Source organism: Phymastichus coffea, unplaced genomic scaffold (genome assembly GCF_024137745.1).
Source record: "Phymastichus coffea isolate CEN01 unplaced genomic scaffold, Cenicafe_Pcof_1.1 PCOF00207, whole genome shotgun sequence".
NCBI lineage: Eukaryota > Metazoa > Arthropoda > Insecta > Hymenoptera > Eulophidae > Phymastichus > Phymastichus coffea.
The window spans coordinates 86,107-111,368 of NW_026707018.1; the positions used below are offsets into that span (position 1 = coordinate 86,107).

Below are 25,262 nucleotides of genomic sequence, written 5' to 3' on the forward strand. Positions count from 1 at the left end.
GAACGGGTGAGCTCGTTCTGTCAGTATTCAAGTGGACATCGTGCCGAGTAGTTTAGTTACGCTCGTCGTGACTTGTCTTTTTTTACTTTTGTACTTTTTTTTATACTAAACCGCACTAAACTGTAGATAAGTTTTTTATAATGACGCGTATTAAGGGATTTTACAAATATGGATTGGTCATAACTTACTTACTGGTAGCTAACGTTGCTGCTGAGGAACTAACACTAAATATAAATGTAAAAAAGCCAATTTCCGTTGTTAGCGAAAAGTTTTTAAGTATTACGCTCGATCCAGTTGCTTTGTTCAATACTAATTTCTTGAGGTATGTTTCACGACAAAACTTGAATTAAATTTTTTATTTAATTAAAAATTTAATTTTAATTAAATAAAATTTTATTTTATTTAAAAATTATTAAATTTTTTATTTAATACTTCAAATTCATTAGAATAATTGTATCATTCTGGTTTTTTGAATATTAAATTAAAAACTTTTTTTAAAGAATCAATTTTACGTTCTGAATTTAAACTAAACTTGAAACATTGCAAAAAACGAATCGAAAATAAACTAATGTTTTATATATCCATTATCTCGACAATTACTTTCGTCTGGCATCAGCGATGTAGAAAAGAGCACAAACATGGCTCGAGCTTTGGCGCCAGCTTACGTACGCATCGGTGGACCACGCAGCAACTCGTACGTGTTCGAGCGTGGCTTGTACCCACAGGAGACGCACCCTGATCCGGGTTTGACGTTCACAGGTAAGTTTATGTATAATGTTGCCAACGTACATGCATACAGTTACGCAATTCTCGAAAACAATATTGAATTTAACGTACAACGTGTAATCATAGATCAAAGCGTTACTTTATGCGATTGTACTGCGATGTGTTTTCTCCAACGACTTGTGTAATATGAGTTTCTGGAATTTCGATCGATATGATATATTAGACATAGACGAAAGTGTTCAAAATACGTGACACCTACTTTTACCATTTCATTATCTTGCCTACTCACTTCACTACGTATTATCAGGTAGGAAAATCCAATCGTTTATTATATTCTGCATCGAGTAATTCCAAATGAAAAAATTATAATAATTAAGATGAAAAAAGAGGAGAACTAAGATAAAATCACAGAGCAACATGGTATATTGCAGACAGAGTACATTGTTTACGAGGCCGTTAAAATTCATCGTCCTCGCGCGCATAAGAGACACAAGAGTAGCACCGACTGAGACTCTGATTGAGGGCTGTGCGTTTTACGGGCGCGATGCCACGACAATTAATCGGCAATCTCAGGTTTTACGGGAGGCTCCAGTGCGCGCCGTTTTATTTTCTACGCGCGCGCATGTGTGTGTGTATGTGTGTTTAGACGCGCGCGCGCACGAGTATGCTGGTCGGAACCAATAATCTGTAACTCGCTTGATAATTCTTAATTTGTAGACATGGGGGTTTCTATGTTCATTTTTAGATTGAAATTATAAATTCTTGTTGTCGCGTGAATAAAACTATACCCATGCAACTTATCTATATTTTTTACCTCGGGAAATACATTGAATATATAGAGAGAATAATGTAATGTAATAAAAAATGTCCAAAAAATGCTTAGAAACACAGTGGATAAATTTGCACCTATGGGCCGAGAGATCAGGCCTCAATGTAGTAGCATGTATAGCACCACAAATGTCGGAAGGAACACGAGCTTGGGATCCCCGAAATGCTCTTGACCTCATTTCGTTTAGTGATCATATGGGCTATAATACCAGCTGGCAGCTCGGTTATGGTGAGTAGCTTCTATTTTTTTCTTTCTCTTTTTATATCGTGCAAAATAAAGAAGATATTTTAATGTTCAAAGACTTTTATTGCAAACCAAATTTGTTTCTATTGAAAATAATCGTAATTCAAAAAAATTATTCACCCGCGAAGAAGCCTTGTACGCACAGATGTGAGCAAAATCCTGCACGATAAATCGAGAAAGGGAGGGGAAGAGAGCGCGACGATAAGCGTGCCGTAGTGCGGCGCTATATACGCCGGATTAGATACCAACAGCGCTAGTGTGTACGCCAGTGCCACACACTCGGGACTGCGGATTAATAGTGGAAATTCTCTTTCCCTGCCAAACTCGCTATACGGTGGGCTTCCCCGACTGCGTGGTATTTACACGGACTTTTTTTTTATTTTTCTGGAGGTTTTTTTATCGCGATGTGGCAGGTTCTTTTTATTGAATGTATGAAGTAAATTACGCTAGCAACTCTTTATAAATCCGAGAATATCAACATTTGAATTTTCTTTAAGGCCCCGGTCCCATAGTTACGTACGGATGCGGACGGATACGGACGCGAATTGCAACTCTAGTAACATCACTAAAAATATCTAGTTCGATTATTTAGTACCAACACTACCGGTAGTGAGTAAAAGTGACTGTTGTTTAAAACTGTTGCGCCGAACGTACCACACTTAATGTTCAAATGTTTGGTCTACAATTTACTTTTCAAATTTTTATGAATATTGATTATTGATGAGTATGCTAATGTAAAAAAAGTTTTTGGGATGATTAATACATATCATTTATATTTATTTTCTTCTTCTTCTCATATATTCAAGTACTTCCATAAAATTAAGGCCTAATTCCATTAATTGTAGTTGAAAGTCTATCAATTCTCTATCATTTGCCATCTTATAGACTACAATAATGTAAAGATTAGATAGGTGATCATTAAATGTGGTACGTTCGGCGCTACAGTTTTAAACAACAGTCACTTTTGCTCACTACCGTTAGTGTTGGTACTAAATAATCGAACTACATATTTTTAGTGATGTTACTAGAATTGCGATTCGCGTCCGTATCCGTCCGCATCTGTACGTACCTATGGGACCGGGGCCTAATGGTTCTGTCTGACCCAATTGATTTCAACTACTTACCAGAAAATTTGAAATGAAACAATTATCATACTTTTAATAACACGTTGTTTTCTGGAAAAAATATTAATTGCCGCCTCATCAATGAAAAGAATGTCAAAGCAACTGCGATATAAACGGTGCTGACTTGGGTCGAGATGTGGTGCGTCTACGCAGTATGCTAGATGCATTCCCACGATTCGCAGAAGCTGGCATCATCGTTGGACCTGACATTGTTTCTTGGAGAACCAAACAAGAGCAACAATATCTACAAGAATATTTCAGTGTAGCTGCTACTGGACTTAGTGCCTTGACATGGCATCCGTAAATTTCTTTTTTACATTTTTATATATTTGTCGCGCAGTCGTTATTATTGAAAGCAAGTTTTCCTCAATTTTAGTGATTTCGCTGGAGTGACCCTCGAAGATGACGGTGTATCAATGCACTATGATAATCTTGCTACTGAAAAAGATTCACTTTATAAAGTTGTTGGACGTCAAGTCGCCAAAAAACCATTGTGGCTTGGTACGTTAAAATACTTTTTTTTACATTGATTTACATAAATATTGACAAAATGTCGAAGTATGACGTTCCTGTTTAATTAACAGCTGAGTCGAAGTCTGAAGACTGCAAACGAAATTTTTTGGGAGCACTTGTATGGGCAAGACGTTTAGGAAATTCTGCTAAACTTGGAGCTCAAGTTCTTATGAGGCAGCTCGAAAACTCGATTTTATTCAGACCGACACCAGTAACTTTATTTTCTTACAAATATTTTTTCTTTGCTCAAATAACTATATGCATTGTGATACTCCTATTGAAATTTTCAAAAACTAATTATAAATATAATTCCAGGACTTTTGGGTGTCATTATTGCACAAAATGCTAGTTGGTCGCGAAGTTCTTGATACGAAGATCTCATCGGGAAACCGTACACATATACACTTTTACGCTCAGTGTACCAAACCATCATCGAAATACGAAAAAGGATCCATCACTATTTTTGGTCTTAATCTTACGCCAACTAAAGTTGCAGCTAGCCTGAAAGGGCTTAAAATTAAAACTGTACATAAATATGTGCTACTACCTGGATATGATTCCCCAAATCGAATGTTTGCCGAGTAAGTCAATAGATTGACAAATATTACTTTATGAATACGTATTCAAATTCATACAAATTTATACTTTTTACTTACAGATCTGTACTTTTGAACAATGATTTGCTGAGCCTTATTAATGGAAGAGAAATTCCTGAAATAAAACCAATCATTTACAACATAGATAGGGACGTAAAATTAAAATTACCCTCTGGAGGTATTGGTTTTTGGGTAGTTCCTGGTCTCAAAGTAAATATTCCAATTGTTATTAAAAAAGTATACTATTTTTGTATCTATAGCTCGATTAAACAAAAAGAAAATGTCATTTATAGGCTAAATCCTGCATGGGATCTGAAGATGACATTGCCGATAGAAACGTCGTAAAAAGAGGAAATAAGCGTCACGAAGAGTTGGAAGTCGAAGACGACGTAGAACCAGGTGACGACAACACCCGCGAAGTCCCAGATGTTCCTGATTCACTTGAGGATAGAAGATCGTTTCTGAGACATCAGCTGCAAAGACGGCTAACAACTCGACGCAATATACGACACAGGGACATAGATAGGGACGACGAGAGAAATTTACGTAGAGGTGATGGAATTAAACGTGACGTTCGCAAGTACGAAAAGATCGGAATAAAAAAAGAACAGTACGATGATGACAAAGTACGTTATTGTCTTTCATTTTGCTTACTTTGAAGTTCTTATTTAGTTAAAAGATTTTATTTTACAGAGTGGTGCATATATAACAAGTGACGAAAAAGGTGAGAACTTGAAAGAGGCAGTCGAGCGAAAGATGTTGGACAGTCAACCGCTCGATTCCGGGGAGGAGATACGAGCCAAGCTACACGAGTACAAGAGACGCCTCGCTGACCACGAATATCACAAGAAGCAACGTCGAAAAATAATGGCTTTAACAAAGGAACGCGTTCACAATGAACCAAGCAGCGTATTGAACAAAGTAATATTATAGCCTTTATTATTCATTGTTATTCGAAAAAAAAATTTTTTCCTGGCATAATTTGTTCGTATTTATAAATAGAGTTTAGACACCGGAAAAGTAATTGAGGCATTAACGCTGATAACAAAAGTTGAAAGTACGATGAAAGGTCTTGAAAAAAACAATGATGCACAACAGAAGCTGTCTCTTTCGGCGATACTAGATTCTCATAATGCCAGCGATGTTAACTCTGAACTAAAAGAAAATTTCAGGAATGATGAATTATTAGACGAAGTTTTAAATACCGAAAAAGCCAAAAGAACGGCAATTCCCACAAAAATTGAAGACCAACTGAAAGCGTTATACCAATTGCTTTCCGAAGAGAAAAAAGATGGTAAACGATAAAAGATTATCACGAAAACATGTATACGGCATAAATGTAATCAAATCGATTTACAGCGTCATTATCTTCGAGACATCGACGTGATTTGGATAAGCGAATAGGAGATGATCCACTAGGCCTTCGTCGTGACAGTATCTTCTTACAGAGACGTACAGAAGCAAAGGAACGACGTAACGAGCGTAGACAACGTATTCGTGAGAGAATTGAAGAGCATCGGCGCGAAAGAGAAAATACAAAGAAAATGCAGCGAGATGATAGCGGTGAAAACAACTTTTATGGGTTCCAGTACCGCACGCCTCTTAAAAACTTCCCAGAAGGCGATTTGTACTTGAAAGATACAACGCCACTCGCTGAACATGGCAACGCCCCAACTAAATCAGTAAGAGCAGCTGATGAAAATGCGGATGTGTGGCTAATAGAAGCCGACGGTAATCACATGCCCAATGAATTCTATGAGAATGTTAATCAGCCAGGGTACAACGCCAAGGAAAAAGAGTTTGGTGAACTGTGGGAAGCTGAAGCGCTCTATAAAGATGACGATAATGAAAAGAACATTAACGGAGCTGGTAAATTGATTATTATACAAATGATATATTTCTTTTTATTGTGAAATTAATTATTTTTTCAAAATGTAGCTGAGTATGAAATCGTCACAGAGAGACAGTTAACAGAAGCAGAAGATCGCAAAGCTAAAGAAAAAGCTGTTCAACAGCTTATCAATTATTATGAAACTGCTCCTCAAGAGCAGACTTACGATTTCGAACAAGTGAGACAGAAGTATATACAAGGACAACGACAACAACCACCACAGGTGCAACAACTACAAAGCTTAACGCAGATGCAGTCACAACAATCTATATCACAAACACAGCAACCTCAACCACAGATATATTATCAACCTCAACTACCTGTAAACTATCAACAAGTTATTGCAGCAGGTAACAATCTTCACCACGGTAGTTACTACTATCCGAATCAGTATCCACAGCAAAATCGTAGAGCAAAAAGGGACACTAATGATATAGAAAATTTACTTCACCAAGAAATGATCGACGAAGACGATAATAACTTGAAAGATTGTCAATGTCGAGTTATTCGGGGGATAGAAAATTGCAAAGATTGTCAAATTCAAACAGCACAGCAGCAAATAGGAATGCCACTACTTATGCAAGGTCAAATTTATCGAAATCCTAATATTCCCGTTAATGGCCAAAAGGTTCGAACTCGAAGGGATGCTGAAGAATTCGTAATACCTAGTGTGGAGGTTAAAGAAGTCATAGTTGATAATCCAGAGATGATCGCAGTTATTCCAGAAGGTGTTCCTGAAATATCGGAAACAGTTTCTGAAACTCTTGAAATTAAACCCGGAGTCAATGTTAAAGATGAAATCGACAAAGCAATTGCGCCTACAACTCTAGATGTAGAAGTAGAGCCATCGGCTTTAGTAGAACGTAGTGCAGTTGATGTCGAATTAACTATAGGTTCTTCTAAAGAGGATATACCTGATGTAGTTTTATCTGAACCTGTCACAATTGAGATGAATTTGGAAGCAGAAGAAGACGAGCCACTTGGAAGTAGAGTGACACGCAAAACAGACTCAGCCAAGTTTTTTCGAAAGAAAAGCAAAGTCTCAACAACGACTGTGGCGCCTAAAAAGAAAACTAAGACAAATCAGGAGGAAAATACCGCAATTGGATCTACCACAGACGTCGAAGGCGCTAAACGTGCTTGTTCCGCTGGTGAGGGAGCTAATGACGCCTGTTCCACTACCCTTAAAACTACCGATCCTGCCATTGCGTCCTTTAATGCCAGTAATCAACCCTTCAATTCCACGTTCTTTGCCGCTACAAACCAACCTACTGCTACCATCGCTGCGAACCAAGCCATTACTTCCGCGGCTACAAACCAAGCAACTGCTCCCGCCGATACGAATCAAGCCACTGCTACCAGCTTCATCACTACTGCTAACCAACCACTTACAAATATCTTCACCGGATTTACCAATCAAGCCACCATTACTTCGATTACCGGAGCCACCAATCAATCCCCTACAACTGGATTCCTTAACGCCAAAAATCAGCCCTTCACAACCACATTTACTAGGGTTACCACTCAACCTGAATTCATCAACACAGCTCGACAGCCCCTTACAATTGCGTTTGCCAGCGCTGCCAACCAACCCGAACTTATCAACACAGCTAACCAGCCCTTTAAGGTTACATTTACCGGTAATATCAACCCACCCCCTATTACCGAATTTATCAGCACTGAAAACCAGACGTTTACAGTTCCATTCACCAGCGCCAACGCTGAACCCTCCATTGTTTCAGTTACCGAAAACAAAAACAGGTTTAATGCCCAGAGCTACGATTCAATTACCACCAAAACTGATAAACCTAGCGCAAAAACCGCTGAATCAATTACAAAAAATAAAGACAGATTTAATATCAAGACCGTCACTACGACTGCCACCACAGCTGATAAGCTTAACACCAAACTTGTTGGAACCAAAGCCACTGTCCCAATATCCAATGAGTCAAATCAATCTAATTTCCAAGCCACTGCTGCAGTGGCCAAAAGACAAAGTACAATCAAAACGGAAACCACAGAACCCGAAAAAATGCCGAGTAATCAAACTGCCAAATCTTCGTTTCTAAATAATTCAACTACTACGGAAAGAGATGTTGAGATTAAAAATAATACCTCACTCCAAATAAAAAAATTAACTACTTTACCGAAAACTAATAATACTGCAAAATTAGATGAGCTGATAAAAGCTAGACACGCTCGATTGACGACAAGAACGGAAGCATTGGCAGCGCTTCGTAAGGAAAACGAAAACAGACGAGCAAAAAAGATGATTGAAGCGTCTTTGAAACTGCTCGAAAGCGAAAGCGCAAGATTTGCTGAGTATGAGAAAAGACGGCGAGAGCAACTTGACAGATTAAAAGATAAACTGAGAGCCAAGCGTGAGAAAATGTTAAATCAGTACAAAGATGAATTGATTGAAGCAATCAATAACGGTGATCAGAAGCAAAGTAATTTACGAAGACGTGATTTGGTCGATGGATATACGAGAATCGATGAAGAATCTGAATTCTTCAATTATTCACCAATTATTGAGATGAGATCGCTCCATGATAATCTTGATTCTAGACAAACGAGGAACGAAGAAAAATACTTTTTCAATAGCAATAATAATGAATATGAAAAAAGTGGAAAAGCTAAGCGAAGTATGCCACTATATCATTCGGTAGAAGACGAAGAAGAGATATACCATACAAGTGCAGGCGACATCAGAGAAGCTTTCAAGAGATCACCGATGATAGTGCTTGAAATGAACAATAAGCCTCAGATTATGGAAGGAGATAGTGGTGAGTATTATACGCCAGAACAACAAAGACTACTGGAACAAAGAGTGACAGAAGCCCAAAGGAGAATCCAACAACGTCAAGAAGAAGCTAAGTTGCATCAGCACTCTGGAGCACAAGAGCAGTATCCGCAAGTACAATATCCATATTTTTCGCAAATGCAATATCCGTATCCATCGCATATGCAACAACCGTATCCATCGCATGTGCACCAATCATATCTACTACAAGCAAACCAAATTTATCCTCCACACATGCAGTCACCGTACCCAACAACATCAAGACCATATATGTCAGGACTGTATCATACTCAACATTATCCACAAAGCCATCATGATAATAAAAATTCTGTACCTCTCAATGCACAATACAATCAACCACCGCAAGCTATGCTTCAGCAAACACCTGTGTACCCTCCACCACCAATAAGTACACTAAAACTTATCATTCCACCGACGATAGTTACTCAACAGCAGACTGACTCTAAACAACACAGTCTAGAACTTTCAGATACCCAACAACAGCAACCATTTATCCAACAACCTAGTGCAGTTCTTCATAATCAACAGTCATCAGCTCTGCAACAAGCGAGTATGGATTACTACAATCAATATCCAGAAGAAATGACACAACAACCTGATACAACGTATTATAATTACACCCCAACAAATACTCAACAAGAAGAATTCGATGTTAATTATACAAATCAAGCTTATATACCTTCTCAGAAACAACTACAAAAAATCGACTATTACAATCTCTCACCAACAGGAGATCAACAATATTACTATCCATCTACGTCAATGAATTCAGATTACTACAAACAGTTTTCAACCACTTCTCAACAACAAGTTGATACAGATAATAAAAATTTAGCAAATACTCAACAGGTGACTACTGCTGGAATGCTAGAACAAACAGCTATTCCTCAAAGATCATTGAATCCTCAACCAATAGTTCTCTATCAGCAAAGTAATGTTGGAGTTAGCTATACCCAACAACCAACACGGTCAAATACTGCTACTGATCAAAGCAAACAGACCACAGCTATACAAAAAGTACCAGGTGCTCACCTTTACGAACAAATAGAAAATACTGAAAATTTGCAGGATTTGAAAGTGTACCAACCAGCTCCAGCAGCTGAGGAGTCAGTAGCACCGTATATGAATAGCTACTACCAGTATTATCAAAATTTGAATCAACAACCGCCTGATGTTAATCAATATGAAGTAAGCCCAACTACTTACAAAAGTATTCAACAAGTATCAGCATCTCAACCATACAAAAAAGCAAAGAGGTCGAATTTAAAAGTTCTGGAAATCAATCCATCGATCTATGATGACGACGACTCGGATTATAACTTGCATGAGTTGTTTATGAAACCATCGTCTAGATTCTCTTCAAGAAGTTCTCGAAGCCCTTTAAGTCTGACAGATAACAAAAGGCACAAAAGAGATGTTTCAGTAGACAAAGAGGAGGATGGGCCTTTATCGATTCCTTTGGATTTGGATCTTTTGAACATGATGCTAAGGGAAAATAATCCTGCAAGTGAGTATTTCATATTTTTCATTTAGTTATTTTTATTAATAATTATATAATTCGATATTAATCTGTGGGAAATTTTTTTATTTTAGACTCTGATATATTCATTCGAAAAAAACGACAAACTAAAAATTCGGAGATTTACCAAGGCAGATTATCAGTCAATAAGAACATCAAAAAAGTGTATAAATCGGACAATAACGAAAAACACAAAAATGCTTTAAAAAGATTAACGCGATTGAAACGAATTGACAATGTAGAAGTAACTGAAAAATTTCCTATGGTTAGAAAATTACAACTGGTTGAGGATCACGCTGATTACTTTCCATCTATTAAAGAATTTACATACAATAACCTTGACGAAAATAAAGACATAGACACTATGTTGACAAGACGAAAACGATCACCTAACCCTGCATACGATTATGGTGTAAAATATAATCACATTAATCGTAACGAAGACTCTGACATGAATGAGATTTGGAATGATATTATTGAAATGAAACACGATGAAGCACTTGATGAATACGATAAAAGCAAAGACGAACTGTTTTCTGATTTTATAAAAGATCAAAAACTTGATAATTTATCGATAGATGATAAAAAAGACTCAAAGATTCAAAAAGTTGCCGAGTCTACAACAAAGGTGAATATAGAATCGATGATAGTGGAGGCCATCCCGAAACTTGAAAATGTCATAACTGGGAGTATAGAGAAGGCACAAAATCTGACAGGCAACTTCGAGGACTTCATTGAGAATTTTGACGAGCAATTTGACGAAACCACGGCAAATATAGAAGAAACCTCGGAATTGCCGGAAGATATAAATAACGGGAGACTGTCACATGGTGTCTTCAAAAGTATGATTGGTGGTGTAAAAAAGTTTTTCAATTTCATTTCGGGTATTACTAAGATTTTTCATAATTATTGACTAATTAATATTTGCATATGACTAATTAATTTTTACATCTACTTTATGTGCGACTATTTTTTTTAATTAAAGTATAGTTGATATTGCAATATTTATTTTTCAAGTGTCATATAAATATTTGTAAAATAAAATGTTAAATATATGTAAATAACTGTGTACTTTTAATAAATCAGTAAAAATTTATATTGATTGATATTCTTTTTCACTTTCATTTCAATATTTTTATAAAACACACAGAAGATAATAGACATATCATCATTAATAAATATCTAATTAATATCAGAAAATGTTCTACATTTATTAAAGCAACAATTTTATTTCCGATAATTAATATTAATATGCTTTTTAAAACTTCAAAATTGTTTGAAAAACAAACATTTCTATTCTTGCCTAAAATACTTTATAGCAACGTTTTGAAATAACAAAATAAGGAGTTCATTTTCTTTCTTAACACGACTATTCAAAACAATTAAAAAAGTCATTGTACACTTTCAAGTTCATCGCTTTCGGATATACCTAAATAATAACAATATTTTATTTACTCACTAGTTTCAGTAGACAATGTAACTACAATAAAATCGAATTATCATAAACTTTCTGAGAAGTCAATTGTAACGACTTTTTTCCTCTTTTGTATTCTTAATTTCCTTGTTTAACATCAATCCATTGATCGAGTTATTAAGTTTACGTACACATGTTTCACCAGGGACTTTGTCTTTCGCAACAACCAAGACGCGATGCGTATCAAAGCATGACAGTCGGTTTATGCGCTCAGTCGTTAACGTGAAACAGCGTTGTTGATGTGATTGTTTGTGAAAAGTGTTGCTACCATTTAGTAAAATTTAATAATAAAGTCTACTTTGACACTGTTAAAATACAATTGGAAAGACGAACGATTTTTGACGATACCGCTATATTTTTTAGGAATTTATGTAAATTATGAATTGAACTATTTTCTATGAAGATGAGAAGAGTTCATTTACTTTGTTTGATTATCACTGGAATCACAGCTAGCAATCTTTACAATGTCAGTTCCTGTAAAACTCTTCGGTGAGTATTCGTTTATTTACGGGATCGATATTTCAGATTTTTAAAGTCAGTACAGAGAACTGCGTAGATTTACTATACATTCAACGTTCTCTGAGAAAATACCAATGCATCTATTAAATGTATTCTTCCTTCGTTTTTTCAATAACTTTTTGTTTCAATTTTTTAAATTCGAATTACATTAAGTATCAAATTAAAGCGAAACCGTACGTTGATCAATTAAACAAGGCCACGTTAAAATGTGATGCAATCTGGCATTCTGTCATTTTACAAAACGATGACATGCGTGAACGTTGTTAGTAGAAATCAGTGTTCTAAATGAGTGCGAAAAATTACGCGAAAGATAAAAATTAATATTTTAGCCTTTAAATACATACCTATATTATTTTACCTGTAATATTTTGTAAAAATAATTAATTATATACTGCAAAAATTCTCTTTAAATTTTCTTCTCTGATTTGATTTGAAAAATAATGTTTTGAAATTATCAAAATGAAAATAAATAATAAAAATTCTTTGCAGATCGCGTAGAGAGCAGAAAGCAGTAACTGCAATAACTACCTTCAATGAAAAAAATAAAATAAATGAAGAATTTTTACCATACCATAACACGAGAGTTTCTGACTGTACCATCCACAAAGCTGAGTACGTAAAAACATTGCCAGATTTCACGAATGGCATCATATTAGAGACATCTAAAAAAATTAAACGAGACACGCCAATTATTCCTCTGCATTCTTCTGAAAACGATGTGAAAGAGACTCCGCGTACTTTAATAGCGACCATTGGTGATGACACCCTCGGCACACTGTTAAACAATCAAAAAACTAAAAGAAATCTATCCGGTAATAATCCTCTCAAATCGCGTCATACACGTGACAAAAAATTCATGTGCCTATGCGAAGAAACAAAGTGTCACAATAAAAATTGCCTTCAAGCTCAATCTTCACGTGAAAAGACCGAAGAAGTTGAAAACAATGCAGCTGAAGTGTTAATTGACGACATGAACGTGATTGACAAATCATCCAATGGACCGAAAAAGTTTAACATTCCATTTGTCAACAACGTAAATTTCGATCAACGTGTGATTCTTGATGGTAAAAATGTACAATCAAAGTCACCTCCAATTTATCCCATCTACGCTAATCCGCTAGTTTATCACTACACTCCATATACATTGAATCGGCCAGAATTAATTTACACAGGCATAGCACCTTTACAACAGAATTATGCTCCTGCAGTTGCGTATAATAAATTCCCAAATCCTTCCCCCATTCCGGCACACTTGCTAAAGTTGTGGAAAAACGGCGCTCAAAATATGTTTCCTGTTGCTGACGACCCGAAACCAAAATCCACTCCAGCGTACATCCCGAAATATTCATCAGGAGAAAACGCGAAGAGGGAACCTACAATAGATTCAAGTAAAGTAACAACACCGAGGCAAGTTAATAGTAAACTATACCCGCACAATTATCTTTCTCGAGGAGGTAGTAATATCGAAGATTTGAGGCCAGCTTACAGATATTCGACCGACTTTTTATACTATAATCAACCTTATACTACTGAAATAGTCAGTGCTGATGAGTTTAATTTTATTACGGAAACATCAAATGAAATGAAACATCTGCCATTTGGCGATCCTACAACAACGAATTACGCACCGAGTTATTATAAGCCACAACGAAATTCCGGTAACAATAACAATAATAATGCAATCAACAATGAGCACTCATCTAACTTTCAAACTGCTTTACCAAATCAATATCCAAATGAAAATATTCCCATTCAGGTAAATAGCTTTGAGAATTTCAATGACGCACATTCAATTAACAATCAAAATATCCCTCGGTACGATTACAATGATATGCTTGTTTCGACTTTGTCACCTGCTGGTCACATTAACATTCCTACTGTTGTTAAAAATAGATATCCGGCTCAAGAAGATACATACGATCCAGATAATGATGACGGTCTAAACATAGAAGTCGATAAAATGATTAACGAACACAGAAATAATGATCCAACAATGAGTGTTCCAACCGATTCTGACTTGAAAGCTTACAACTCACTTCATAACCGACCTCAAAAAAAACTTGTTCCATCTCAAGCGTTCAATCAACAAAGTAATTTTGTAACACAAGCACCACCGTCATATAACATAAAAAATATGAAGCCATCTAAACAACAACAAAGCAATGCTGCATCACAACCTGTCACGACACTTGATGACGTGAATAACGGTTATACGAGTGATTACAATCCGCAAAGACTGACGACTATGAGAAATACTAACGGATACAAGCCAAATTGGAACGTTGCAGCTACTAACACTGAGTCAACTGATAGAGAAAATGAAAATCTCTTCAAAGAATTGAAAAATATAATTCTACACAACGGTGATGTTAGTGATGTACCACCAATTCAAGCAATTGACGAAAGGCCGTTGACGACTTATGAGAATACATTTCGAAATGTCGACAACACAATCGTGCAAAACGCTGTAAAAAAGGTTTTGAATAATTTGGTGCCTGGCAAAGCTGATGATTTATTGGCGAATTATGATAGTGAAAAATCACGAGAATTGGCAAGAAAGAATGGGGAACGTCTGTTGCCAGATTTAGCGAAAACTCAGATATTGAAAAACTTACTGAACGTACCAGAAGTGGAGAATATGATTGTTGATACGACGAACAATCTTATTAATCAAGTAATAGGTTCGCCAGTGTCTGAAAATATCATCAAGGATACGTTAAGAAATGTAATGCGTGAGATTCCACGACCAACAACTCCTCCAAAAAACAATTTAAAACTTAAGAACAAGACGATGAAGCGTGTGTCAAGAAATGACGAGTTAGTAAATAGAGAGGTTTTTGAAAAGATTAAGAGTATTATTGACAAGTCTGAGCTTGATGATGAAGTGGCAACTCAACCGTTGGCACAAAATGTGATTGTCAAAACTGTCAAATACTCGCTTGACAAAGAAAAAGGAGTTGCTGATGAAGCAACTATTCGACGAGCTTTCAATCAGCTCGTCAAGTCCACTGATAATAGTTTGCAGTCTGCCAATAGTAAGCCTTTGATTGTACAGCCAAAAGAAAATTATAACAGAGTTACTACACAAGATACGGGATACAAATTTGTACCAGTAGTTCCCGTTAACGAGAGACGTTTACAAGGTGGAACATGGATCGAAGGTTTAAAGAATCTGATCGAAAATAAAACTCAATCAAATTATTTGGAAAACAAGAAAAGAATAGAATTGGAAAAGCAACTTGACTTGCTACGAAAGAATAATTCTACTGTTATTGCGAATGACGAGAGAACTGATACACCGTATCGCTCTACCATGTCGCAAAATGTCGATCATAAGAGCGACGTGTCTACGAGAGAAGCACTTTCAAAATATTATGACATAATAGGCACAACAGTAAATTCTAAACTTCGTCCATTGGATAACGGGTATAATGTCTATCAAACTAGTCCAATAGTTACGACGCTTCATTATCAGAACTATCGAGATCCAAGTTACGTTACGCAGCAGCTAAATAACAATCGATTGAAACTGCCGGTTACCTCGAGTACACAGCGTTCTAATAACAATCGATTGAATCTTCTTGTCGATTCCACACCGTCGGATAAAGATTTGGTCGGAGTAACAAATGAACCTACTTATATGGGTAAGCTTATGCCGGTAACTTCTATCACAGGAAATTTGGACAATTCTAATTTAGTCTGGCTCGGCGATGGAGTAAAACTGCCACTCACGATGAGAAAAATGTCAGATGGAAGTTACGCTCTCACGTTGGCTGACGAAGTCTGCCAGATGTTTGCGCATAAGAAATGTCCGTGCTGCTTACCTGCTGACGGACAGGGTGTTATCACTAGAGATAGACGCAATGACGAGCAAGATTACTCAGGTAAATCATTGGATTCTTTGTTTTCATTAAAACATACATTTTTAATACGATATATATTATTGTTTATCCAGATGATGTAGAAAAACTGCTGTCGAAGAAAGCATCAGGTAACTACAGAGTTCGAAGAGAATCGGGTAAAGTAGCAACGATAACGTCGAACGCGAAATCATTAAAAACATTTTCAAATACATTAGGCAAGCACGAGGAGTTCAATGACAAGGACTACGAAGATTCAGAAGAAAGTAATTCCATTTCTAATGGAGGACCGTACAAGTACCAACGATACGCTAATTTGGATAAACTAATAAGTGGAAGTACGAGGGCAATTGGTCATATGTTAAGATTAGTGAAGGATGTTGTAACTGAAGCCCACGAGAAAAGTCTAAGGCGACGTCGTAATTCATCCAAGCAGCAAGTTCTTTTATTCTGATGATATCTTTTTATTTTAAACGGACATTTATTTCTAAATATAGAAACGTATTGCTGTTTTGCGGTTTATCGAATATGCCTACTAACTTATATTTATTTATTTATTTCCAGAGTACTATACATAAATTACATTATTATATTATAAAATATATATAATATATTACAAAAGTTGCAATCTAACAGAGGATAATTATTAATGTGTAATTACTAATTGCATTACTTTTTTATAATAACAGAATTTGTATTATTTTAGTTTATAATTATTGGATGTTTAAATGTATTATAAAAATTACTTATCACTAATAATATTAATATATTTTTTATTATAGTTGACTGATGGGTACACTATAGTAAAAATAAATTTAAATATATATTTTGTATTTAATAATAATTCATATAAAAATCTAGAACGCTGTATCTCTAGATCTAAAATTAATAATAAAAAATAAATTGAACTCTTTTTATATTTCAAATTCAATGACATATAATAATAATTATTATATTGATTTTTTTTTGCACAAGTAGTAAAAGTTGATTTAATCGAACATTTGAATGATGACTGACCATACGATTTTTCACTTCTTAAATATATTAAAATAAAATTTAAAATGTGTTGAACAATTTTTCAACATAATATAGATTACAAAATTAGATTTTTATAAATTTCTTGATGTAATTTTGCACCATTAACTTAAAATTAACCAAATTTATTGTTCAAGCGCACAACAAAAGCAATATATTATATTTTCATATAATATATTGCTTTTGTTTTGTGTGTGTGTGTGTGTGTGTGTATTCATGTGATATATTTAAAATAATCAAAAATATATATAGATATACGAATATATATATATATATATATATATATATATATATATATATATATATATATATATATGTTGCTGTTAATAAAAAAACTCAACCATATCTCTCATTTAAACATCCTAGTCTATTTTCTTACGAAATAAATTTTCGTATGTAAAAATTTAAGACACTCGAGACACGATATATCGCTCGCCAAAGCAAAATCGATTTGCGTTGAAAGTTTATTTTGACGAAAAGTATAGCCAATCCAGGTAACGAAATGGGTCTCTTTGGGAAATCCCAGGATAAAAATCCAAAAGATATGGTAATTTATCCCTTACCGTGAAAATGTTTGTTCAAACAACGAGTATCTATTTGTTTACTAAATTTTTAGGTTAATGAGTGGGCACATAAACTAAGAAAAGAAGGTTATCAGATTGATAGACAGGTTAGAGGTGAGTCATAAAATTCAGTTGATAAGTATAAGGTGATGTTAAGTTATTCTATTGATAAGTTTTTCTGTTATGAAGAAAATTATTATTTCTTTGGTCATGTTTGCTTTTAAAGCATTGGTGTGAATGTTTATTGCATTCTCTTGATTTTAATTGAAATTCATTGAAATTTATAATTGTATGTATGACAACTATAGCAATCCAAAGAGAAGAAGAAAAAGTCAAAAAGACATTGAAAGAAGCTGCTAAGAAAGGTGATAAAGATGTCTGCAAGATTTTAGCCAAAGAAGTCATTAGAGCAAGAAAAGCTTGTCAGAAGTTACATACCTCAAAAGCCCACCTGAATTCAGTTACCTTACAAATGAAAAATCAGTTAGCAACAATCAGAGTAGCTGGCTCTCTATCAAAATCAACAGAAGTGATGCAAGCTATGCAAGCACTTGTTAAAGTTCCAGAGGTTGCTACAACAATGCGAGATCTGTCCAAAGAAATGATGAAAGCTGGTATTATCGAGGAAATGATGGATGAAACTATGGATTCTATGGAGGATTCTGAGGAAGTAGAAGAAGCCGCTGATGAAGAAGTTGATAAAGTAACTACTTGATTTTGTTTCTTTTTGCAATATTTAAAAATCCAAATTTGATACTGAATAAATAATCTGATGCCTTGACAGATTTTGTGGGAAGTTACTGCTGGACAAATGGGAAGGGCACCAGATGTTATCACAGAAATACCTGGAGCTTCTGCTTCAAAAGAAGAAGAGCCAGCAGAAGAATTGAGTGATGACAACGAATTAGAAGAAATGAAAAATAGGTTACAAAGTCTTAGGAGTTAGACAGTCTTTCCTAAGTAGCCTAACTACTTAATTTGTCTGTCACCTTTCAAAAAGTATCTTCACAGTTTTGAGAGATTTAGAATAACTAAAGCTTTGCAATATGTTGAACGAAGTATTAAATGCTTATACAAAGATAGCTTTATGATCTTGTCTAATCGATGATTACATTTTTCATGTTTATTGTTTTTAACATTTATATTGATTTGAAGGTACTGTTGAAATATAAAATAACAAATTACCTGAATTTATAGATGATGTTTGAATATTTAACAGTTATTAATACTTGAGATCGATAAGATTTTCTAATTTTATGTATTAATTAATCAGCAAAAAGACAAATAAGTATTCATAGCTTTGATATGTGCATGAACTTTGTACACTAATGTAAAGTGCTATGCAGCAACTTGTTGAGTAACTCACAAATGTAAATATTGTATGTATACTGGCCTTTTCTGGCATAACAAAACAATTTTGAAAAATTTATTAATTTTGAAATATTTCTGATTCAATTGATTAATCATGAAAATATTCAGGTGATATTTGATTTAAAGATCATCCATTCTGTATGTACATTGTACAAATTATATAAAGTAGTTCTATCACTGAATCATAAGTCGGTAATTTATTACTATAATTGCTGTGACATGATATATTTATATATAAATGATAAGTCATAAGCAATTTAATTTTTAATAAGAATTTATTTATTTTCAAGCAATGTTTTGAATGTGTTTTACATTATACACAATAATTATAATAAATTCCAATAACGAACCTTCCAAGGCCTCCATTGCATTTAAATCTATGATACCTAAAGTATTTTAAAATATGTAGGTATAGTTTTTCGCAAAATTAACAATTTTATATTTTAATTACTTAACTGTACGATGGAAAATTTTCCTAATTACTTTTTGAAATGTTATAATTTAATAAACTTTTCTTCTACCTACAAAATGTATAAATCAACTTAACTTTAAAATAAAACAAGGATTGCAAGTTGTATTACATTTGTATCTATATATCAAATACCAATTTATTAGTTGCAATTTGTCACTGGCACTGAACAACATTTGAAAGTTTAATGAACTTACATTTTTAGTCGAATTCAAGTTTTTTTTTATAGATATTATAAATAATAATTATATAAAACACATGCATACTGAACTTTAATTTTAAAAATTTTCAAGGGATATTTATAAAATATTATATAGAATATTTATTATAAGCTAAAATGATATATACAGCTTTTAAACTTGTAAAATTTAATTACACATACAATCAATACGTATAAAATAGAATACATGTTTCACAACTGATCAATAACCATATTAACAATGGCAAGTTTTACCTTGGCTTTTGTTTTCTTGGGTAGCCTCTTAACATGAGGTTTAAGTCTATTAAGAAATTGTTTTATTTCACATTGAATAGGAATAAGAGTTCTACGACACTTTGCTGACATTTTAATTTTTGGTTTTGTCTCTTCAACATACCCATTCTTTTGTATTTTCTCTATATAATTTTCTTCACCAATCTCATTAAAATTATTAAAGCTTTCATCATTAATAAATTGTTCATCAATATCTTCAGCCATATCATTGTCAGGTACACATTCAATAATTTCACTTTGTTCATTTCCACATTTAAGTGTATTTTGCACTTCGATATACTCAAATGGAATAGTTTGTGGTTGTTGCTCAACTACTTTTCTTCTAATTTTCTTTCTTGCAGTTTTGTCAACAGTCTTTTCACTTTCAGGCAAATCAATCTTTATTAATAGTCCAGGAGGTATACTTGACAAACTATCAACTAGGATTGGAGCACCTAAATCTGAAATATTTCCTGAGAATGGTAGAATAACTTTTTTTATATTTGGAGCAACATTAGTTAAAATATTGTTGGATATTGTCATTGGTTGAAATTGATTAGATATCAATTTCCATTTATTAGCAGTAAGAATAGGAAGTTTTTTCACTGGGAAGTTATTCATTCTTGAATCAATTTTAGGTATAGTGATACGTGTAGGCCTTTTAGATTTTCCTCGCTTCTTTGCCAAAGGAGCTGGTTTATATTTTGGATCCATCTTGGGCTTCTTACTTGATACTGATGGTCTGACAATTTTATTAGCATCTCCTAAATCTACACTCACATTTGATTTTTTAATTATCTCATTATTACTCTTACAATTATAAATTGTAGGAACTGCATCACAAGGGCCATTTCCATTGTTAAAATTTTGTCCAGCCTGAAAATGTCCTGAACATAGTACTAGTCTACGAATTTGATTGGGAGACATTTTGAGAATATCTTCTCTTCCTAAAAATTGACACCATTTCAGGCATCTTCCAATTTCATAAGCAGGAAAAGGATGAAACTTATATTTTTGTGACTTATTTCTTGGATCTGCTTTTAGTCGTCCACAAGCTGCACATGCTTGACTTTCCAAAACAGCAACAGGTAATGGATTAATTCGTTTTTCACCTTTATCACAAAAATTGAACAATTCTACATCTGTCATTATACTTTCATCGTCTTTATCTTCTAGTTTCCATTGTATATTCTCATTATCAGGATTTCTTATATTTGGCACTGCAGTATCAATGAGTCTATTATGAAAACCTAGAATAAATTGATCCCTATCAAAATGCTTGGAGCATATAAAACAAAACATTATCTCTTTTCTGGTCAATCTATAGTAAGAATCAACACCGACAAAGTCCAACCATTTAAGACATCTAAATTCTTCTCCAGGAAAATGATGGAAAGTTGCACCATCATTTTCCAAGCCAGGTGGGTCTTTACGAAAGCGGCCACACAGCACGCAACTAATATTGTACAAGCTTTGTTTTGGATCATAAATACTTGGTACTGCTGTATTATTTAACCGATCATAAAAATCATTAACAAAATCTGATGACACAAAGTGTTTAGAACAAATCATACGTTGCAAAAGTTGTTTCTTTGTTAGTTTATAAAGTTCTTCGCGACAACAAAATTCTAACCATTTTTTACATCTGACCTCATCATTGACAGGAAATCCAAAAAAAATATACTCTTCTACCCTATTATTAGGATTCATACGAGAACGTCCACAAACAACACAAGGATGTGGCATCTTTATAAAATTTAAAAACAAATCAACCATACAAACAGTGCAGCCTTTTAGAATATAAATTCATTCCCTGCAAAAGAACAAATAATAAAATTTTTGAAAAAACAGTTAGATAAGTAATAGATAATCAATAGTATGTATTTTGATCTCCACTTGAAAGACAGTCACAATACATGTAAAATCGTATGTCAAATGTACGTAGGTGATGATATATATTATATTATTGTAAACAACTTAACCAATAAATTATTGTGTACTTACTCAACAATTTTATGAGTACTGACAAATTTAAAATATTTATGTTTTAAACAGCGATCGATTTCCAAATCACCGCCGTTCTTTTAATAAATAATAAACGATACATTGCACATTGCAAATTCGATAAATTTTATAAAATTGATCAAAGTATATATTCCTTAAATTTATATAGAATTAATGAATTACACTTATAACAATGAGATTAAATTTAAATTAGAGGGATGGAATTATTACCCTCAACAAACACTAATAAAGATTATACCTTTACGATATAAATTGATAATGTTGAGTTCGCGCAGTCTACATTCCTGCATGTTCGTATACATGCATACATATACACACACACACACACACACACATATATATATATATATATATATTACAAACTCAATTGGTAAAAAAACTGAATGTAAGTGAGCAATTTATTCAAAATATATGTTGATAATTGAAACATAAAAATAAAATACAAAAATAGTTAATAATAAAAACTATCTAATTGTTATAAAATATTTATAGCATAATTTAAAAGATTATTAATAGAAATCCAATAAATTGAAAGCAATAGTAATTTATTTTTTTCAATTATTACCACTTGTTTACAATAGATTATTTAGAAAAACAACATACATTAAAAATCATATAAAATTATGAATTTATAAGCAATAACACAATAATGTCTTGAAAATATTTTGAATTACGTATTTTGAATTGATTTTCATTTTAATTTTTTTTTTTGTTTTGCTCACTGTTGATTGCACTGGGAACCTCATCAATTGTTGAAGAATCTATGCGACTCTTATCAACTGGATACAACCTGTAATATGATTTAAAATAATTATAATAAAAACACCAAAACATTACATGTAATTTATTTATATTTATGGCACTTACCATCTCTGATAAAGATAAACGAGAAAAACAGCATCATCCCTAAAGCAAGCCACTCTATGTGCCACTGGCATAGTAATAATAAATGCAAACACATCATCTATAAAGGTATTAAATGCCTTATACATGAATGATCGCCAAGGTAAATGTGCAATCGATTTCAGTTTGTAATTAACAAATAACTGTGGAAGCATGAAAAGAAACCCAAATGCATATACGCCATTGGCCATAGAATGAATGCACCATGAATACCAGCTACAATTATAATGATGCTGTATAAAATAAACTTTGTTATGCAAATAAATGAAATTGTATATTACCTCTTGTGAGGCAAATATAGAAGAGAATAAATTGCACCAAGACCCACTAGAGGATAAAGTAAATAACTAAAATATTTCATACATTCAGCATCAAATTCTCTTGTTTTAGTTTCCGCTGATGTGCATTGACTCCAGTCAAATTTTATTTTAGGAACAATACTTTCAGACCAAATAAATCTAGCTCGTAAAATCTTTTTCACTTTCCAAAGCTATTGAAAAAAATATAATTAAAATTTCATTTCACAGCTATTTATTTCAATAGTAGTAATGCAGACATACTTCAATAATAGTTCCAATACCAGCAGGTATCAAAACTAACAATGAAGAATCTTCATCTAATAAATAGAGAAATATCACAGCTTGACTAAAGGCACGCCAAAGTACGGTTTGTGTACTAAGACCTGCTAAATTATTTTTCCTTCTCCAGAAACTAATATCATTTTTGAAAGCAAGGAAGTCAAACAGCAACTAAAATTACAAAAAAGTATGTAAATAAATCTTGACCCCAAACACGAAAAATAAATGTGTTATACTTACATGCATTGCTGAAATGAACACAGTTCCAGCTAAAAGATACAAATTGGTATCTGCAAAGATGCCTTTGACTTCATCAATATCTTTATCAGTAAAACCTAATTGCTTAAAACTTTGCATTGCAGCCTCAACATGCAAAATTAATCTTAATTTTCCAAATGAGATAGGAGTGTATTGTACAGTTACATTCATTTCATGGGTTTTTAGAGTAATTCTTTTTAAATCTCTATATCTTGTGTATAAAAAGTTGTAATTCAAAAGTGGTAAAAATGTCTTTTGAGGACTTATTCTGAAAAAAATTTTTGAAATATTAAATCTAAGAACTCACAAATGTTTAAGTATTACTAAATTCTATTTACAGCATTTATTTACTTTATATCGTAAAGCAGTTCAAAAGGAATATTATTTCTTGGAAGTTGAATATTATCTGTCATTATTGTAAAAGTAATTTTACTTTTCATGTGTGAAACTGGCTTAGAAGTTGGTCTCTTTTTCATTGTTTTATCATTATCTTCATCTTCACCTAATAAATTGAATGTTTTTGCTTGAGGAACTGCATACTCTGTCATTTTAATTATTTTATATACTGTATAGACATCCTGTAATTAAAAAGTTTAGACTATGAATATATGAATATATGAAATTATGAAATATTTTATTTACTTCTTTTACTGCATTGAAAGATTCATCCATTTTTAATGATTTCGGTGATAACAAAACATGTAAAAATAATGTACCATTTTGTCTTGTTTTATAAGGTACATCTATTACTAATGGACTGAAAAATGTATTAAAACATTCAAATATCTACTTTGAATTGAAACCATCCAATTTTATCATGTATAATACTCACATGTTTTGTTCATTTTTGTAATCAAAATCTTTATCCATGTAGATTTTAGAAATTTCAGACTTCAAAGGACGTCTCATTGAAGACATAAATAAGCTTAATTGTAATTTTGGCTGATCTGCCAAATATGATGTAATACAATTGTTTGATTTTAAACATTTTGGTGGAGTAAATAACAATGATACTGTATAAATAGAATAACAAATATATCCTAAAAACACTCCTGACACTATAAAACTGAATAAAGGGAACTGCATTTTCAATTTCTAACTATTTTCACAGCGAAAACGTTTCTTAGGTTTCTTTTCAATGAATTATCGAAAGAGTATTATACAAAAATACCATTTTAAAGTTAATAGTTTTAATGTGGATCTGTTACAGCTATTTTCCATAAACATTCTTTTTGTATACTATCAACTTGAATGAAAAACAATTAATATGCTGCAGAGTTAAAATTAATATCTATTTTTTTCATCTATTTGTTTAACAACTAGATGTTTACAATTTTATTACTTTGTTACTAACAGTGTTATATGCATGTGCCACATAGCCACATGTATACTTTCGATAACGGTAAAATGATACTTTTTGTCACGTCACTGACACAGTTAAAAACCGCTGTTACATAACTAGAAAAGAAT

General features: G+C 33.3%; 5 protein-coding genes across 5 annotated transcripts; 3 read left to right on the plus strand and 2 right to left on the minus strand.

Moving 5' to 3' along the window:
- The first annotated feature begins 140 nt into the window (after window positions 1-140).
- LOC131673974 (uncharacterized) lies at window positions 141-11,224 on the plus strand. The gene is made up of 14 exons (XM_058952384.1): window positions 141-322; window positions 617-759; window positions 1,610-1,783; window positions 3,012-3,222; window positions 3,299-3,423; window positions 3,507-3,646; window positions 3,751-4,016; window positions 4,094-4,241; window positions 4,325-4,657; window positions 4,725-4,952; window positions 5,034-5,325; window positions 5,391-5,900; window positions 5,970-10,253; window positions 10,340-11,224. The coding sequence occupies exons 1-14, from the start codon at window positions 141-143 to the stop codon at window positions 11,176-11,178; spliced, it is 7,875 nt and encodes a 2,624-aa protein (XP_058808367.1). The 3' UTR covers window positions 11,179-11,224.
- An 880-nt stretch (window positions 11,225-12,104) lies between these two features.
- Window positions 12,105-16,826, plus strand: LOC131673975 (protein PF3D7_1417600-like). The gene is made up of 5 exons (XM_058952385.1): window positions 12,105-12,228; window positions 12,748-15,902; window positions 15,957-16,142; window positions 16,214-16,249; window positions 16,337-16,826. The coding sequence occupies exons 1-5, from the start codon at window positions 12,137-12,139 to the stop codon at window positions 16,570-16,572; spliced, it is 3,705 nt and encodes a 1,234-aa protein (XP_058808368.1). The 5' UTR covers window positions 12,105-12,136; the 3' UTR covers window positions 16,573-16,826.
- A 662-nt stretch (window positions 16,827-17,488) lies between these two features.
- LOC131673970 (charged multivesicular body protein 3) lies at window positions 17,489-19,444 on the plus strand. Its single transcript, XM_058952376.1, has 4 exons — window positions 17,489-17,700; window positions 17,770-17,830; window positions 18,025-18,419; window positions 18,501-19,444. The coding sequence occupies exons 1-4, from the start codon at window positions 17,656-17,658 to the stop codon at window positions 18,660-18,662; spliced, it is 663 nt and encodes a 220-aa protein (XP_058808359.1). The 5' UTR covers window positions 17,489-17,655; the 3' UTR covers window positions 18,663-19,444.
- A 263-nt stretch (window positions 19,445-19,707) lies between these two features.
- Window positions 19,708-22,320, minus strand: LOC131673969 (uncharacterized). The gene is made up of 2 exons (XM_058952375.1): window positions 22,033-22,320; window positions 19,708-21,841 (listed from the first exon to the last, which is right to left on the minus strand). Exon 2 carries the CDS (start codon window positions 21,802-21,804, stop codon window positions 19,969-19,971), a length of 1,836 nt encoding a protein of 611 aa, XP_058808358.1. The 5' UTR covers window positions 21,805-21,841; window positions 22,033-22,320; the 3' UTR covers window positions 19,708-19,968.
- Window positions 22,321-22,624: 304 nt separating this feature from the next.
- On the minus strand, window positions 22,625-25,231 carry LOC131673966 (lipid scramblase CLPTM1L). The gene is made up of 8 exons (XM_058952372.1): window positions 24,625-25,231; window positions 24,435-24,549; window positions 24,144-24,370; window positions 23,775-24,060; window positions 23,517-23,705; window positions 23,238-23,446; window positions 22,921-23,172; window positions 22,625-22,843 (listed from the first exon to the last, which is right to left on the minus strand). The coding sequence occupies exons 1-8, from the start codon at window positions 24,876-24,878 to the stop codon at window positions 22,750-22,752; spliced, it is 1,626 nt and encodes a 541-aa protein (XP_058808355.1). The 5' UTR covers window positions 24,879-25,231; the 3' UTR covers window positions 22,625-22,749.
- Window positions 25,232-25,262: the final 31 nt, after the last annotated feature.

Bases quoted from the DNA above. Each gene is read 5' to 3' on its own strand.
- LOC131673970 (XM_058952376.1), top strand. From the start codon at position 17,656: ATGGGTCTCTTTGGGAAATCCCAGGATAAAAATCCAAAAGATATG. The intron at 17,701-17,769 runs GTAATTTATCCC...CTAAATTTTTAG, and splicing joins ATAAAAATCCAAAAGATATG to GTTAATGAGTGGGCACATAA. The intron at 18,420-18,500 runs GTAACTACTTGA...ATGCCTTGACAG, and splicing joins CTGATGAAGAAGTTGATAAA to ATTTTGTGGGAAGTTACTGC.
- LOC131673969 (XM_058952375.1), bottom strand. From the start codon at position 21,804: ATGGTTGATTTGTTTTTAAATTTTATAAAGATGCCACATCCTTGTGTT.
- LOC131673966 (XM_058952372.1), bottom strand. From the start codon at position 24,878: ATGCAGTTCCCTTTATTCAGTTTTATAGTGTCAGGAGTGTTTTTAGGA. The intron at 23,706-23,774 runs GTAAGTATAACA...TTGTAATTTTAG, and splicing joins TGTTCATTTCAGCAATGCAT to TTGCTGTTTGACTTCCTTGC. The intron at 23,447-23,516 runs GTATGTCTGCAT...TTTTTTCAATAG, and splicing joins GTATTGGAACTATTATTGAA to CTTTGGAAAGTGAAAAAGAT.
- LOC131673975 (XM_058952385.1), top strand. From the start codon at position 12,137: ATGAAGATGAGAAGAGTTCATTTACTTTGTTTGATTATCACTGGAATC. The intron at 15,903-15,956 runs GTAAGCTTATGC...ATTCTAATTTAG, and splicing joins AAATGAACCTACTTATATGG to TCTGGCTCGGCGATGGAGTA. The intron at 16,250-16,336 runs GTAACTACAGAG...CAAATACATTAG, and splicing joins GCTGTCGAAGAAAGCATCAG to GCAAGCACGAGGAGTTCAAT.
- LOC131673974 (XM_058952384.1), top strand. From the start codon at position 141: ATGACGCGTATTAAGGGATTTTACAAATATGGATTGGTCATAACTTAC. The intron at 3,424-3,506 runs GTACGTTAAAAT...TTTAATTAACAG, and splicing joins CAAAAAACCATTGTGGCTTG to CTGAGTCGAAGTCTGAAGAC. The intron at 10,254-10,339 runs GTGAGTATTTCA...TTTTTATTTTAG, and splicing joins AAGGGAAAATAATCCTGCAA to ACTCTGATATATTCATTCGA.